The 17,368-nt window shown below is 34.7% G+C and overlaps 1 protein-coding gene across 1 annotated transcript in view; it reads left to right on the forward strand.

Annotated features, from left to right (window-relative positions):
• The window catches only part of Erbb4 (erb-b2 receptor tyrosine kinase 4), a 687,902-nt gene that overhangs the window by 426,827 nt on the left and 243,707 nt on the right, over positions 1-17,368 (forward strand). The window contains exons 15-16 of the mRNA XM_042055633.1: positions 133-287; positions 7,158-7,202. Coding sequence (XP_041911567.1) covers positions 133-287; positions 7,158-7,202 — 200 coding nt within the window. The remainder of the gene's footprint in view (positions 1-132; positions 288-7,157; positions 7,203-17,368) is intronic.

The following is a 17,368-nucleotide window of genomic DNA, read 5'->3' on the forward strand; positions in this document are numbered from 1 at the left end:
TGGACATGCTCTCATAGGAAGATTTATTTAATTGTCACTCAAAAAATCTATGAAACTAAGCTACATAAATGCCTTTCAGAAGGAGTTGAACCCATTTTTATTTCTCCACATTTGTTTTCTTTTCATATGCAGGGACCAGACAACTGCACAAAGTGTTCCCATTTTAAGGATGGTCCAAACTGTGTGGAGAAATGTCCTGATGGCCTACAGGGAGCTAACAGTTTCATTTTCAAGTATGCGGATCAGGATCGGGAATGCCACCCATGCCATCCAAACTGCACCCAAGGGTAAGAATCCCTTCTGGCCAAGGGCGAAGCCATGGACATGTTTTCACTTAAAAGGATGAACATATGTTTCATTATCTGTGATGATGTCCACTTGTATTACAATAGCCTCAGGAAATGCTGTTCATCTTTATAATTTACATGTGGATTTTAAATGGTATTCTTTCTAGGTGAACCTCTGAAATGTCTCCACTGATCATTTACCTATAGGCACCTAAGGAACTCCTTCCTGAATCCAGTATGATTTTGATGCAGCCTTGAAACTGTCCAATCTTTACATTAGACTCAGTCTATACTAGAAAAGACAATGCCATACACGTATGAGAGATTTCTCATATGTGATTCCAATTCTTTATTGTCAAAGCTTAAAATGAGTATATAGTTTTAAAAATGACTGCCTTGGACTCATCCTTCAATGAAATCTGATACTATGCATTATGGCAGAGAAGAAAACATGCTCATATGTGTACACACAACATAACTAATATAGTTGTGTGACACATTTTATTGTAGTTTCCTTATAATGTAGAGTTCTTTGTCATGAAACAATTCAGAAAGATACATACATATTTCTCATTCAAAAGGATGTGTTGTGCAGCATAACCTATGATATTAAAAATGAATAAACACAAATTAGGGGGATTGTTTTTGTTCGATGTTATGGCCATTGATAGAGATATCAAAGGAAGAACATTGTATAGAAAAAGAAATAATGCCAACTCTAAAAAGAAATAATGCCAACTCTAACAAATTCTAATCTATTTCATTAAAAAATATCTTATCTCACTAGTAACTTCCCCTTGTTTCCTAGAAATGTTAAATATTGTTAAAATTAAGAGTAGCTTAACTCACTCTATCCTCTCATCATAAAAACCTCACTTTGTGAGTGTTTACCCTCAGTGTAGGCAGAGAAACACACAGATGTACACATTTGTTGAGAGTTATCTTGGGTGCTTTATATCTGGCAGAAAGTGGAGGTTCTGTAAAGAGATTGTCCGCCAGATTGAGCCCTAGCTGTTAGAAGATATTGAAAAAGTGAGCAACATTATTTTCTGCCAAGAAAACATCAATTTTTGGATGCTGCTATAATTTCCTACAGGTCTGGAAATCAGCTAAGTCACTTCATGTAGTAGCAGATCCTCAAAAGGTACAGCAATATTCTGCCCCACGAACGCAAATGTAGCATAGAAGAGCTGCCTGCCAACTCCTCAGTCTACATAAGCACACAGATTGAGGAAGAGACAGTCACCTACACCCTTTGCTTCAAGGAAGACAGAAGTAATAAACAGTTCCCCTTGTGAGTTTTGGTACACTTGAGTTAAAACTATTTTATGAAAAAATAAAACCTGGTGCTACTGGAGCCGAAGATTCAGCAAGAGAACGAGAAAACTTTGCCTGCAAAAATCATCCACAAGAGGGTTTTATTGTTTTGCAACTAAAATTAAACCAGTAAATTATTCAATATAATGTCGATGTCAACAGCTGTTGCCATTCAAAATGAGACCTTTTGCTGTTTTTGCAAATCTAATTACAATGAAGCCATTAGGGAAATGAAAGTGAGACAAGAGCCTAGTCTGGATGTGTGGCTGGAGTGTCTTCCTCGTCAGCCTTTTAAATTATAATTGTATAATAAATATAAGCATACATAGTAGAGGGAGGTATAAGTTGAGGCCAATGAAAAGGGTTCAAATTACCATAGCAATGAAGCTTGAATCTCATACAAAAGGGATGCTGAGATTTAATGGGAATAAATAAATAGAAAAATGCCCTCAACGGATTGTGGCTGCAGAATAACGGTGAGGCAGAGGATGCTGTGTTTCATAGCATCGTCCAGGGTAGTATGTCTGCAATGAGGACTTTGTCCTGAGGTCTTGTTGTTGCTTTCTTTGAGTTTCCCCTTACTCATTATCAGGAATTCCTACATTGTATGAACTAGATCACAACATACCCACTGTCCTTGGCATCTTGTCCTGAAGAAACATATCCTGGAATGTTCATCCTTGTTTTCAGACTGAGTATGAGCAGAGAGAGCTACGGTCCAGTGAGAGATCATGGACAGAGGGAATGGTGGGCTGGGCTGAATGATTCTCTCTTATTCCTCAGCTCAGCCATTTTCTGACCATATGAGTAAGTGTGAGCTCTCACAAGGCCAGTTCTACTTCAGAAAGCAGGTTCCCTGCCACATGCTGATATTCATCAGGTCGTTCAATAGCCAAGTTAATGGAAACAGACTTTCCAATTACATTTTTTTAGGAAATAAGTTTGTACTTTGAATGCAGTTTAATGATTTCCCTAAAAATAAAATTATGTATCTTATACCTGAAATGTATTTTTACTACTCTAAAACTGCATTCAACAAATTGACTCTATAAGTCCCTCTAGTACTTTTTAAAAGGTGGATTATTTAGTCCTGATGAGAAACCTCTCACTGATATTCTTAGAAGACAGAAAGAAAAGGGGAAGGAAGGAAGGAAGGAAGGAAAGAAGGAAGGAAGGAAGGAAGGAAAGAAAGAAAGAAAGAAAGAAAGAAAGACAGAAAGAAAAGGTAGAAAAGAAAAAATTGGTCTCTTTTTGCCTTGGCTAGAGGCCACATTTTATCAACATGTTCTTACTTCAGTCATTCTTTAGCTTCTTCTGTAGGACGCATGCTAATCAAGTTGTTCTCTTTCAGTTACTGATCCAAATATCATCACCAAAAGCAGCTAGGAGTAGGAAAAAGTTTATTTCAGCTTGTACTTCTAGGTCACCGTCCATCATAGGGGGAGGCAAGAACAGAAACTCAAGATGGTATTTGAAACATAAAGAATGGAGGACCACTGCTTGCAGGTTGGTCAGAAACCCATTGCTTAATTAGCATTCATACACAGCTCAGGACTACCTGCCTATGGTAGGCGCCCCATAATGAGATGAGTCCGTGTGCATCAATTGATAATCAAAATAATACCCTTTTGATATGCCCACAGGCCAATCTTATCTAGGCAATTCCTCCATCAAGACTTCCTCTCAGATGATCTAGTCTGTGTGTCAAGTTGACAAATTAAACGCACCTAGGAGACCTATTTTTTTTAATCAAAAGTCATTTTCAGAATTAAAACATTCATTGATCTATAAGGATTCACAGTTATGTTATTGAATTTATATACGAAACAATACCTTTTTATGGTGTATTGAAATGATGAGTTGGAACAGAAAATAATAAAAAAAAATTAAAAAGTGAAGTTTGGTCATCTTGGCATACAACTTTAATCATTGGGAAATAGAAGGAAGAAAATTTCTATAGCTTTGAGGCCAGCCTGGCCTACATAATGAGTAAGTATGCAAGCCAGCACTCCAGATAACATTCAGTCTCAAAAACAAACAAACACCAAAAGCAGAACAAGAAAACAAAGAATGAAATTGAAGTACAACAATAATATTTGTATTTATAATAAGTAATCTTTGTGGTTTAAAGAAACAAAACTAAATTTATTACATAATGCATAATGACCACAGACATTGTTTTCTACAGTGATATCACTTATTTCTATGATAAATTAATATCTACTTCATTTCCTTTTATTTTAATCCAAACTTGCATTGTAGACATGGATTGCAATGCTTCTCTCATTGAGTGATATTTTTAAAATCTTAAAGTTTTGTTATTGTTAATTTTGACAAGTAACTTAGTTTCTTTTATCAATTTTCTTTTTCTAGTTCTCAAGTTTAAATAATGAAAAAACCCATAGATAGAATGATAGAAATAAAATCTGCTTGCGGAACTAAATCTGTAGCCTTTATATAGATAAAATTGAAAATATCCTTCAATTTCATTTCAAAAATTGGATATTTTCACAAAACGTCTGAATTGTATTCGTCATGTAGGTAGGAAAAGGCACTTACTTATCAGTATCAGCAAACATAAGTTAAACTTCTCCCACCATCCTGAATTCTAGAGATGGTTTTAGAGTATGTCTAATGTTATGAATTTCTGTAAATATTATGCTTTGGAACATTAGTATTTGCATGGTTTTATTTCTGATCTTAGTTTTTGCCCCTTACTATTTTTCCTCAAAATTTGATGTTTATCTTACTTTTTAATCTTGCTCAATCAATATGAATTTTTGTTCCAATTAGCTGCTTATATATAATATCTATGAAGAACCTAAAATACAATGGTATCTTTAAATATATGATGATTTATACTTTGAAAAAGCTGTTTCACATTCATTGACCTATATTCTTCTTGGTCTTTGCTTGTTCCTTTAACTGTCAGTATATAAACACATTTTAATCTCAGACTTTTCTTCACACATGTTTCTTTTCTCTTAATCCTAATTTAGTATTCTCCACTCCATAATATCCTGGCTGGCTCCTATATACTAGTCTCCACATGACAAAGGGATTTTAGATATAATTTTAGCAATATAATGGTTTCCTTCTTTTTTTGTTTCTTTTCGGGAAGGCTTTCAAATTTGCATGTTTTTAACCTTTCATACAAGTGTATGTTGTACACTGAAAACCTCTGTTCTTATTCCTCTAGCCTCTTCTTTCATCCTCCTCCCCATCTTGTTAATTCTCTTTGTTCCCCAGGTAGATTCACTTCCTTCATGTCCTGTATATGTATATAATTTTTATATTGCTGTTTACGATCTAGGGACCACAAATGAGAGAAAAATGCAATATTGATTTTTTATGAGGTTGGCTTAATTGTTTCATAAGTTGATCTCCAGTTGCACAGATTTTCCTGCAAATTATGTAACTTTGTTCCCTGTGATTGAGAACAATCTCATTGTGTATGTTTACCACATTTTTCATTCATCCCTCTGAAGAGAAAATCTACAGACAACATGGTTTTTTTCAAACAGCACGTGACTTTCCATTATTATCTGCTAAGTTAAAGCCCACCAAGCTGGCTCTTAAGGTTGGTGCGGGAGAATTGCCTGTATTCTGTCAATCATGTTTTAATTGTTTAAAAAACGCTGATTGGCCAGGCAGGAGGTAAAGGTGGGAAAAGCAGACAGGAAATAGAAATGATACAATGAAAATAGGAGAACTCTGGGAAGGAGGAAGTTGATTTCTCCCTCTCCTGCCCAGATCTCTGAAGCAGCAGGATGTGATCTGCCTCACTGAAAAAAGATACTGAGCCACATGGCTAACATAGATCAGAAAAAATGGGTAAGTCACGATATGAGAGTTAGCCAATGAGGGGCTAGAGCTACTGGGCCAATCAGCTTTATAACTTATAGAGATCTCTGTGTTATTTCTTTGGGGATTGTCGGCTGTGAGGTACTGGGCAGGACAAAAACCCCAACAAACAAGCAGGCCTGGCCACTTCATGTTACATAAGGTTCTTCCAATCTCTTTTCCTCTCTGTGTGCCTGCCATTGTGCTCTCTCTACTTGGAACTTTTGTTCAGAGTTTAGAATGCTCCCGAGCTTTGCTTTGCTCTTATTTTGCCCCAACACTCAGAATCACACTAGTCATCACTCTCGACATTTCAGACAACACATTGCTGACTCTCTCAGAATGGTGACCATGACCTTCTAAAACGGGATGTCCTGGTATTCCTCCTTCACATTATATGTTCGGATATGTACCATACATATATCTATGCTCTCACTAGCATCTTGGGTGCGTTCCAGAAACTGCAGATGGTCTATCCACATCTCCAGGTGCCTAAGGCTCTTTTTCCTGTTGTTAAACCTTGGAGTTTGAAAAACATGTATACTCTCTATTCCCACCCAAGTTAGGCACTCCTATAACTCAGACCCCCAGAAGCTGTGTTTCTTTGAAAGGAAGAAAAGAAAATAAGAAACAAATTTAACTTAAATTCATTGGAAAATAGAAAAAGCATTTCCATAATGGCTCAAAATGAAACTCTAAGGACTATATATGAAAATTCTGTGTATTTAAATACATTTGTCAAATTTTGTCTTCATAGATTCCTCGGCTACCTCTTTGTAAGTTTATTCATTTACTACAGGGTTTTTATTTGCTTTTGTTTGAGTTCAATATTGTGAGTTTTTTTTTTAAGTTTCTCTTTAGCAGGGAAATGGTGCCCATGCCCTTAATTCCAGCACTCGAGAGGCAGAGGTGGGTGAATCTCTGAGATCGAGGCCAGCATGGTCTATATAAGCTAGTTCCAGGACAGGCTCTATAGCAACAAAGAAACCCTGTCTTGAAAAATAAAATTTTCTGTTTACAGGTCATGTTTTTGCTATTTAAAAGTAATCATGAAGATGTACTACAGTGAGGGCCAAGTCAGTTCATTTGAGTTTTAAATAAATGCATGTTTAATGATAAAAATAAAGAAGTTCATAACCAAGGATTGAAATAATCTGATTATGTAAAATATCAATGGGAATTACATTAAAATATATTAACATATTTTCTGCCAATATCCATTTTTATTGAACATCAAGCGTAAGGCTAGTATACTACAGTCAATTGTTCATTGCCTTCATTGATTTTGGTTTTTCCTTAAACTTAACGGTGTTTTAAGAGAAATGACGTACATGAAAACATTCATAGTCATTGAACTATCGAGTAATTAATCTAGCTATGTATAATGATGAACGATGCAAATGGATCAGAAATGACTGATGTTTATGGGCATTATCCACAGAAGCAGGTAAAATTCTCATTGTTATCTCCATGTTTCTGGCACTGTTCTGAGAAGGTATTTTAATTAAGTCATAATTTCAATTTACTTCTGTGTTTTCACCAAGAAATAATTTTTCTCTCAGTCTCTAAAATTACGCTGTTCCAAAAGCTGCCAAATATTAAAATTAAGAATTTGGTACATTTAGTATTTATTTCAGCTATTTTTGGTTTTATCTGTTTAATGACTGATTTCTCTTTCCTTGTATTTCTTTGAAATTTTAATCTCTGCAGGTGCATAGGCTCAAGTATTGAAGATTGCATCGGCCTGATGGATAGGTACTTGGTGTGCTTGCTTCCCATGTTCTTCCTCCAAGGCTCCATGCGTGAGCACTGGTGCATGTGTGTGCATGCCATTGTGGATGGAGAGTGATGTTTTCTGTTCTGTAATTGCTTGCAGGTGTAACGGTCCCACTAGTCATGACTGCATTTACTACCCATGGACGGGCCATTCCACTTTACCACAACATGCTAGGTAACATCAACCACGTTTCCACTTTATCACTCAAATTCTTTCCTTGTTACCACCGGCAAAAATACTAACCAATTGGACTATAGTTTAAATCCATTAAATGAGAGTTACAACAGAATGGAAAATGTTTCTAAAATCATTTCTTCATGTTACCTTCATTCATTAGGATATCAGAGTTTTAAGTAGTAATGGCATTGACTTAAATTTTATACACTTCAAAATAATCTTATAACTTCAAAAGAATATTCTTAATCTTTGATGTAATTTAAAAACTCAAAATTCATAAAGGAGAAATTTGAAAATATTAATTGATACTCATAAAATGTTTGTTATATAATTTGAATTTAATTTCCGATTTTGTATTATTTTGAACTGGTATATATTTCCAGATGGAAAAATTATCATAGAATCAATGAAATTTGGAAAATATTTTGTGCATGTTAAACCATATATTGGAATTATAACATAATATATTATTCATGTTTACACAAATTACTGAGCACAAATATTTGCAGTCGTTTAATCATAATCAACAAAAACTGAAAGCAAGCGAGGCTACCCTGCTGTGGTGTACCCGTGCACTGCAATATGCCTGAGTAATAAAAAGGAAGAAATTGATGCTACACACAGTGGATGGATCTCTAACTCACTATGCTGAATGAAAGAAGCCAGACTGTCAGAAATACATATTGTTTGATTTCTTTTTTATATCAACCTCTGGAAAGGATAAAACTACAGGACAGAAATTCAGTGAGAGTTGCCAAAAGCTGGAATTTTAGGGGTAAAGTTCACTGTAGAATAGTAAGACAGACTTTTGCAGATGATGAGTCAATCTACATTTTTATTGGTTGTACAAATAAAAGTGCTTAACACAAACCATGCCTTATAGATTTTTTTTATAAATTATATAAATCTGTGGTTTATTGCTTATACATAAATAAACATGATTTTAAAATACTTTGTGAAACATTTTAACTAGGAAAGTAGTGCTTTGCAACTTTACATAGAAATACTATTAGTTTTCAGAAACAAATACATTTGATCGTTTTGCAAATACTACAGCAAAGTTAAAAACAATGAGAATTTTAGATGAAGTATTGCTTTTAATAAAAAGTTTTTGTTATCATATGATAATGAAGCATTTGTAAAGCATAATCATCAGATAAGAAGCATCACAATAGCAATAGATTTCAGGGGCTGCATTTATCAGGGCTTGCTTGCCATTATCCTAAATTCTAACACCTAAGACAGTTTGTCTAGTGTTTCCATCTTATTCAGTCTTAATATAGTCTTGTTCTATGCATCTGGCTACTTTCACTAAATATTACATGCATAAGATCCATCAATGTCATCGAATCCATTCACAGCGTTTCCATTCATTCGCCTTTAATTGCTTCTAAGATTTAAAGCGGTTGAATAATTGATGTGTCATCTTCATGTGTTGTCTGTTAATAAGTAGTGATGACAATCCTAAAGTAAATTAGGTGTTTAGAGCAGCATGGCTTGTACAACAGTGGCACACTGATACTTGGGCTGGTAAAGCTAGGTAATGTAGTTGTCTTAACACAGCTGAGAACTTTGAGAGCCTTAACGAAACTAAGAAAAGGGAAAAAGAAGCAATGCATGGGAGTTAAGACAGAAATCCAAGTCTGACTTTGTCTTTCAAGAGTTATCTTGGATTCTCGTCATGTTCTAAACTAGCATTTCTTCTTCAGATACTGACTGGGTCCCAGAACTATCATTTGAGAATGATTTTCCATTTAGTTGGATGATTTTACTTTTAACTTAATCTAATATTTTACCACATGGCGGTTAAAGTATTTTGTCTTTGAAATCAGATTTTCAGATTTAAAATCAAGCTCTAATCATTTTTAGATGTGTGACTTGAAGGTCCTTACGTTATCTGAGGGGCACAGTTTCATGTGCACAGTGGCAACATTTATGTAGTTTTTAAAATGCTCTGAGGACTGTATGTTTACTTAGTAACAGTGCCTAGCTCATAGAAACCACTCATTTGTTTTATACTTTTCTATATAACATTAATCACTATTTTTTGCATAACCAGGATTCTCCAATATCAGGAATGTGAATTCCTGCTTCTCGGGGGAAAGAGAGAAGTCTCATTACTGATGTTTTCTTGATGGCTTTCTTGAGAGAAGGGGGCTATTTCTGTCATTTTGCCTTGAGAATCAGGGAAAGGACATTTGGTCATGGGGAACAGATGTAGAGTAACAGTTCACTTGTAGTTGCAAATGATTTTAACTGATGTCAAAATCATAATGTGTCTAATTATAGATTTAATAATTTACTAATTTAAACAAAACAGTTAAATTTTCAATCTTAAAGGATGCCTGGATTTCGATGAGATAGTTAATAATTTCAGACTAATATAAATAATTATCCGTGTTGTCAGTAGATACACAAGGCTAGAGATAGTAATGCAGTATATCATTCCTGCGAGAAGTCTCTTGTAACTCTGCTAACCAGGTATAGAGCACAGTTCTTCAATGTGAACACATGGCTTCAATATGGCTTCTATCTTATTTCTTTTCCATGAAATTGGACTATATTATAAAATTAGTTTGAGGATTCTATGAGACAACACATAGGTACCATCCTGGACTAAACAGTCACTGACTGCACTTGTAGCTGTGGCTGAAATATTGCCATCAACTCAGAACAATTGTATTATATGTTGACCTATTTGTATTTTAATCCAATAAGTTAGTGAATACAGAATCAACATATTAAAATTTCTCAGATATTAATCATTTACTTTCTACGTCAGATTATCACTCAGGGCCATGATTTCAATAGGTAATTGGTTACCAGCTAATTATTTCTTATCTGAAACTCTGGATGTATTTACTCCATCCACATCTGTTTTATAACTTTGAAACAATGTAATCATATTTTTCAATTGTGTTGAGTTGTCAGAGTTATGTGACCTGTTAGGGGTTGCATATATGATAGTTTAGAATGTCCATAAACATTTACTTTAATTCTTTGGAGTATTTGACTTACATTGGATGAAAACTTGGAGTAGTCAGATTCCCCCTCAGGTCCCACATTTCTATGATGAGATGAATGTGCATTCCTGAAGCAGGTTATCTATCACTAAGATCTCTGCACCTTTTCCATCTTTTACAGTCATTGATAGTTTTAGAAACGTCCATCTTGATTGAGTAAAGCAAATATTTCATAGTGGGAAGACCAGAAATAGGACAGTGGAAAGTGAATATTTTCAGCTTCCCAATCCACCTTTTAATTGGTAGAGCATCCAAATACTTAGTTTTGCTTTGTTTTGTTTTGTCACAGAAAATTACATTGAGCATGCCAACATTGTTTCTTCAAAATATTGAGAGGTAGTACTGCCCACTGCCCCGCTGTTTTTGTTTCTGTGTTCTGTTTCCTAACCCTGCAGGGAAAGGAGGGCTGGAGATTTAACTGAGAGCAGGTAAAATGCTTCTGATCTTGATTGACTTTCATTTTCAAAGCAGTGTCATTTTTTCCCCAAAACCTGCAATTTGTCAATTGGTTTCCACACTCCATTTACCTTACAAGCCATTGCTGGAGTCTCTTCCAGGAAGATTGGTGGGATATGCTAAAAACGAACTAAAGACTCTGATTTGTATCATAGAATATCCTACTTAAAAGGAAAATAAAACCAGCAATTATTTATTCTCTCTCTCATTCGCATTATCTAATCTAACTAATACCTGAATATGACATTTACTTTGAGCAACCTTTTTCCAAATTTTCCACCACCATTATTTCAGTTTCCTCCCAATAACACCATGGAGAGTTATGTTTTTCAAGACTCTTTATTTTTGTCTGTGATATTTGTCTTAGCTAGCACAAAGGCTACTTTCATATAGATTCCTTCCTGATATAAAAATATGAGATTTTATTCTATCTTGGATTCTTTGTCAAATAATTAACTTTGTCAAATAATTAACTCTATTGTTGATGAATTTCTCCATGTTAGTTAGCAAAATGTAAACTGACTATAAATTCATTTTACTTTGTTGGATAAAAATATTAAAATAGATATAAAAATACATACTAGATTACCTATTCCTGTATTCCTATCTGGCCTGGCTCTTTGTTCTAATTAATTTATTTTATATATCTTGCAATAGGTAGTACAATAACTGAACTTATTTTCTTTAAGTCTATAGTGTAGAACTATAACTATTTGAAACATTTCCAATTTTCATGGCCATAGTCACACTTTTACTTTATGGTACAGTGAGTTTTGCCCAGAAGGTCACATAACAGTTTACGCTTTGTCAAACTGACCTGTGTGTGATAGAGATGAAAGACATGGCATTATAGTCTGGGTACCACTTACATATGACACCTTGAATTTCTTTGTTTTCTCCCAAGGAAGCGAGTTCAGAATTTATGTACAGATCACATGCTGCAAATCACCTATAAACAGTGACCTCTGAGAGCGGTAGTTATAATTATGGTGCCTAAATACAATAAATAAAAGTGCATAGCCTTTTTATTAGAAGGCTATCTGCATTCCATTGCATTCTGTATGTTACATTCTCTTCTCAAATAAGCAAGTGCAAGAGATGAAGGGAAGGGTGTGGCACTATTCCTTTCCTGTGATTCGCACCATGCTTCCTAGAACCTTTGAAATGTCAAAACAGTCGCAGAATTAGCAAGAGTTCTCAAAGTTTCTCTGCTCACTTCTTTACAGTTGCTCATGTAGCTGAAGAGGCTACTTAAAAAAAAAAGAATTTAAGCATCTTCAGGATGCTCAAGTGGTTTTCATATTGATATCAAAATGTTCATACCACAATATCAAAGTTTTCCAGACATTATTTTCAAGATTAGCAAGCATAAAAAAAATGTTACTAACTAATCCATATTCACTACTGAACGTCAGACACAAAGGTTCTTTAGGCCATTGTCTTTGGGACAAAAGCAGAAAGTCTAAATATATTAAATTGATAAAATGTTTAGTATAATAGCAAGGATCAAAATATTATGATGGGTAGAGGAAACATTCAAAATATTCAACTCTTACTCAGCCAAAATTATCTTTTTATGGTAAAGAAATGGTCATGATTTATACTCATTTATTTCTAACTCAGAAAGATGCCAGAACTGCTTTGTATCTCACAGATATCTCCTCACCTGTTGTTGGTGATCTGATTTCAATTGCAGAAAGCAAAAGCAAAAGAATGGAAAATGTTCAAGTCCTGAATCCTAGAGACTATTGTGTATGATTTCAGTGGTCCTGCAATGATAAGCCAAGACGGTTTAAATTCTATGAATCACATGAGACTAATCACTTTATCATCACCATTAGTATATCCTACAGTTTTTAGTTTGTGACAATTACTATTCCAAGTAAGATCAATGTAAATTATCATCAAGTGACTGAAAGCTCTATAATAGCCAGCAAGGCCTTGATAGACTTTCACAGAAGTAGAAAATAATAAATGTGACAGGATAAGGAAGACAATTCTTAATAAAGAGAACTTACCTTTTCAGAAGACTAAGACTTAAATATGTAATAAAATGAGCATTAATAGGTAAAAAAGAATATATGTAAAATTGACCACCAAAAAATGACCATAAATACTTGGCCCTTATTTAAGTGACAAAAAGCAATTACTAATAAACTACTGAGTATTGAGGCAAATTCTTAATATACTTATTATATCATATATTAATATACTATTTTATCATTGCCCACATAAAATTAATTAGGTGGATTTTAGTTTTATCTACAATGACTGCAATATATGTAATGCACATCTTTGATTTTCTACCCTCCTCTTGTCCTCATTTCTTAAATTTGGGTTTATTATGTGTAAAGGATTACTCCAGATCTGTACAGAAAAAGTAAAATAATTGTGTAACAGCACAGATACTAAAGTAAATTTTGCTAGTGTAATGACATTAGTGAATTAACATCTTTGCTGTCATAATGTGGTTTTCAGACCTATTATAAAATTTATAATAACACAGACTAGGATTATGTATTTAATGACTAAAATAGTAATGGATAGACAACTAAGACTTATGATTAGGGAGACTAAAGAAGTCCCTAATTAACTATACGAATCCTGCTCCTGGGTACATTACCACAGCTCAGCAGCTTAACATAAAATTCTGTAGGGAAAGTGCAGACATGTCCAGGATGGTTCTGATACCTGGGTAGTCACTGGGCTGATGACATCTGATTTTGTAGCTAAAATTTGCAGTTTCTTTCCAAATCTACTGAGGTTCATTTAGTTCTGAGCTCTTTGAACTTTAAGGGATTATAAATCTATTTTCTTGGAGATGATAAGATTCTTAAGATATTTCTGAGATATATTTTCCCAATACAAATGAATTATTATGGGACACCACCATTTCAGATTTACAAAAAATGTTCGGCTAGAGTGAAAGCTACTTTTCCAAAGCAGCATAGTAAAGGTTGGGCCAGGCTTTGTTGCATGCAATTCCAGTTCATGGACGCTTATCTTATTTTGTGAACTCAGATTCCAATGCTCATGTGACTAGTTCAAGTCCACACACATTGTCTCCCTATAGGATGGATGTGAAAATGATATTTCATCAGAAAGTCCTTTCACATATACACAAGGGCTAGTATTTGGTTGTGCAAATAACAGAAGGTATATATTGTGGCAGAGTCTGCAATCCTGGACATTATATTCTTCCTCTTCTGAGGTCCTGCATTTGTAATCTCCTGATAGTTCCTAGAGCCAAGTTTGCCTCTGTCCTAGCAGGTTAGTCCTCAGTTTAAGTGTCTAACTTTTCCATTAGCCTTTATCAGACTTGCAAGTCTTCCTTACGGTTGTTGGTGACCTTCATTGTCCCACAGAGTGCCCATTGCCACATGTGCTCAGTGAGTACTTCAAAAGTAATTAAAATATAAAAGCCGTGTTGTCTCTGATGCACCCTACTTCTAAGGGGACACTATGAAAATTGGGTGGTGAAAATGCCATTAATAATTTAGCCATGTGAAAATACTAATTTTGGGGTACATTGTGTTAGTAAAAATATTCAAGTTGTTTAAATTGTGATCTATGCATAGATATGCATACATATTGAAATGTACAGCTCTAGACTGATCATCATGAAGCCATAATTTAAGACTTAGTCTAATAGTTTTATCCACAACAGTAATAGTAGGGAAAAGCTTTTTTCACATAAGACTCTTTCTTTCATCAGCTACAGTAGGTTATAGATGGGATGAGTCAAATGGATCCAAGAGAAAACATCTGTTTCCCTGGGCCCATTACATATCCCTATATATTTGTCTGTGAAGCAAACTTTCATAAAATTTTACAAGAAAACTAACATATGATATCTTGGGTCTACATATATAACATTAAAAATAAAAAACTGCTCATAGTTAGAATTACACTTTATATATATCTTCATATAATTATATTTATTACAAATATTAATCATGAAGTGTTCCTCAATTTTGGTATCCTATAATCAATAATTAAATAGAAATATTTGTTACTCATAGGTCAGAGTTTCTGTCTTTACATCTGCTTCATGGTAATAAAGGACTCAGTTATTTTCTCATATAATTAGACTTGCAATGTATTAAATCCAAAGAAAGTATCTTTTTTCATATTTCCCATTTAACTGAAGGAATCTAATTAGCTGGAACCCCCCTCTGTGATGTGGTTACATCAAATGATGTGCAGATATTAGAGTAAATTGCTCTCCTCATGCTTTTATTTCTTATTACCTCAGCACATTCCCTAACTAATCATTCCTTTATAAACATACACTTATTTTTACATATTATGTATGTAAGCAGGAGCTAATTAACAGAGAACAGTTTGATTTACCTATGAAATTCCCACAAAGTGATTTTATTCCCAGCTACTAGCCACACTCCAGCACAAAGTGGTTTGATTTCATAGTTTCTCAGCATAAAGAATGGGAGTAAGGAAAGAAACCCACCTCTTCAAGGCTCTAAGAACTGGTAGTCATTGACATTTTATGGCACTCTCTTCTGCGCTCAGAATTTTGCATTCCATATGCTTGAGTCATTTGTAAAATAATTACAGATACTTTCAGCAGAGTAGAAATAAAATGACAAGACCTTTTACGATACAAAGTTTACTTGTTGGGTAAATAATCCTTTGTGTTTTAATAAGCAAATAAAATTTTTCGAAGTTACATCTTTATTGATCTTCTAGATACAAATACTAGACTTAAAACCCTAGGTACCAATCCCACAGTAAATTTGACACCAGGGGAAAAAAGAACCAATGGAAGAAAAAACAAAAAAACAAAAGACTTTTTTTTCCAGAAATGTGCTGGGGTTTTTTTTGTTGTTGTTGTTTCAAAAGTTTCTTGGTATTTAACACAGATTTTGTGTGCATATTCTGTAATCATTCCCAAAACATGCCTTAGGTATAATAAATTAATATTAATTTACAGATCACGTATTTACTAATAGTTATCTCTACTACCACTACAATTTTATAAATGAGGGAACAAGATAAAGGAGGGGATAGGAGAACTTGAGGGACCAGGATAGGTGAGATGGGGCAAGGACAGAGAGGGAGAGCAAGGAAAGAGATATCTTGATTGTGGGGGCCATTATGGGGTTAGTAAGAAACCTGGCACTAGAGAATTTCCCAGAAATCCACAAGAATGGCACCAGTTAAGACCCTAAGCAAGTGTGGATGAGGTACCTGAACTGGACTTGCCCTGTAATCAGATTGATGACTCTCAATTATAGTACCTTCATCCAGCAACTGATGGAAACAAATGTAGAGATCCACAGAAGAGCACTCGACTGAACTCCCGAAGTCCAGTGGAAGAGAGAGAGGAGCTAGAAGAAAAGACCATGGTGGGGATACCCACTTAAACAGCTTACCTGAATTAATGGGTACTCACCTACTCTGGCCTGACAGCAGGGGAGAGGGTGAACCAGCATGACCAAACTAGGCCCTCTGAATGTGGGTCACAGTTGAATGACTGGTGGTGCCTCTGGCAGTGAGACCAGGATTCATCCCTACAACTCACACTGGCTTTTTAGAACCCATTCTCTTTGGAGGAATATCTTGCTCAACCTAGATACAGAGGAAGGGCCTTAGTCCTGCCTCAAAGTAATAATGTAGACTTTGTTGACTTCCAATGGGATGCCTTACCGTCTCTCAGGAGTGGATGAGGATGGGGTTGGGGAAGGCAGAGGAAATAGGAGGAGGTTAGGGCATGGGAACTGGTATTGATACTTAAAATGAGAAAAGATAGTTTTTTAAAAAATAATTTAATAAAAATAAAAACCAGCAGTAGAATAAGAATTGGAGTTTGGACATCCAACTCAAAGCACACACTTCTTCCTCTCAACAAAACTGCTTCTCATGTAAGGTCTATTTTACAAAGAAAATGACTGGGTCTTTTATACCCTTCTATTTTGCTTATTGTCTCTCAAAATTAGTATTATCTTAATATCTACAGTGATATGGAGTTCATTGGAGACTATTTAATCCCAGCACTCGGGAGGCAGAGGCAGGCAGATCTCTGTGAGTTTGAGGCCAGCCTGGTCTACAAGAGCTAGTTCCAGGACAGGCTCTAAAAAAGCTTCAGAGAAACCCTGTCTCGAAAAACCAAAAAATATATATATATATATATAGTATATCAAAGGAGATGAGATGAATATGATTAATCGAGGAATAAAACATGTAAGGATGAAGCCTTGGAAGCAGAGAACAAATTAACATATTTTTGGATGGAGAATGAGAAAAAAATTTAATGACTTGAAAATAGATGTTGACCATCATATTTGAGATATTTGAAATTATAAAAAATTAAAATAAGTAATTTTTAAAATGATGGAGTTACTATTAAGACATGTTAAGGAGAGAAGACACAAATTGAGATCATTTGTATTGCAAAAACTTCTCAGCATACATGCCCTATGCGGCACAGGACAGAAAATCAAGAGATAAAGTGCTATGTGTGTGAGTGT

The sequence above is a fragment of the Arvicola amphibius genome, chromosome 8, assembly GCF_903992535.2.
Source record: "Arvicola amphibius chromosome 8, mArvAmp1.2, whole genome shotgun sequence".
Taxonomy (NCBI): Eukaryota; Metazoa; Chordata; class Mammalia; order Rodentia; family Cricetidae; genus Arvicola; species Arvicola amphibius.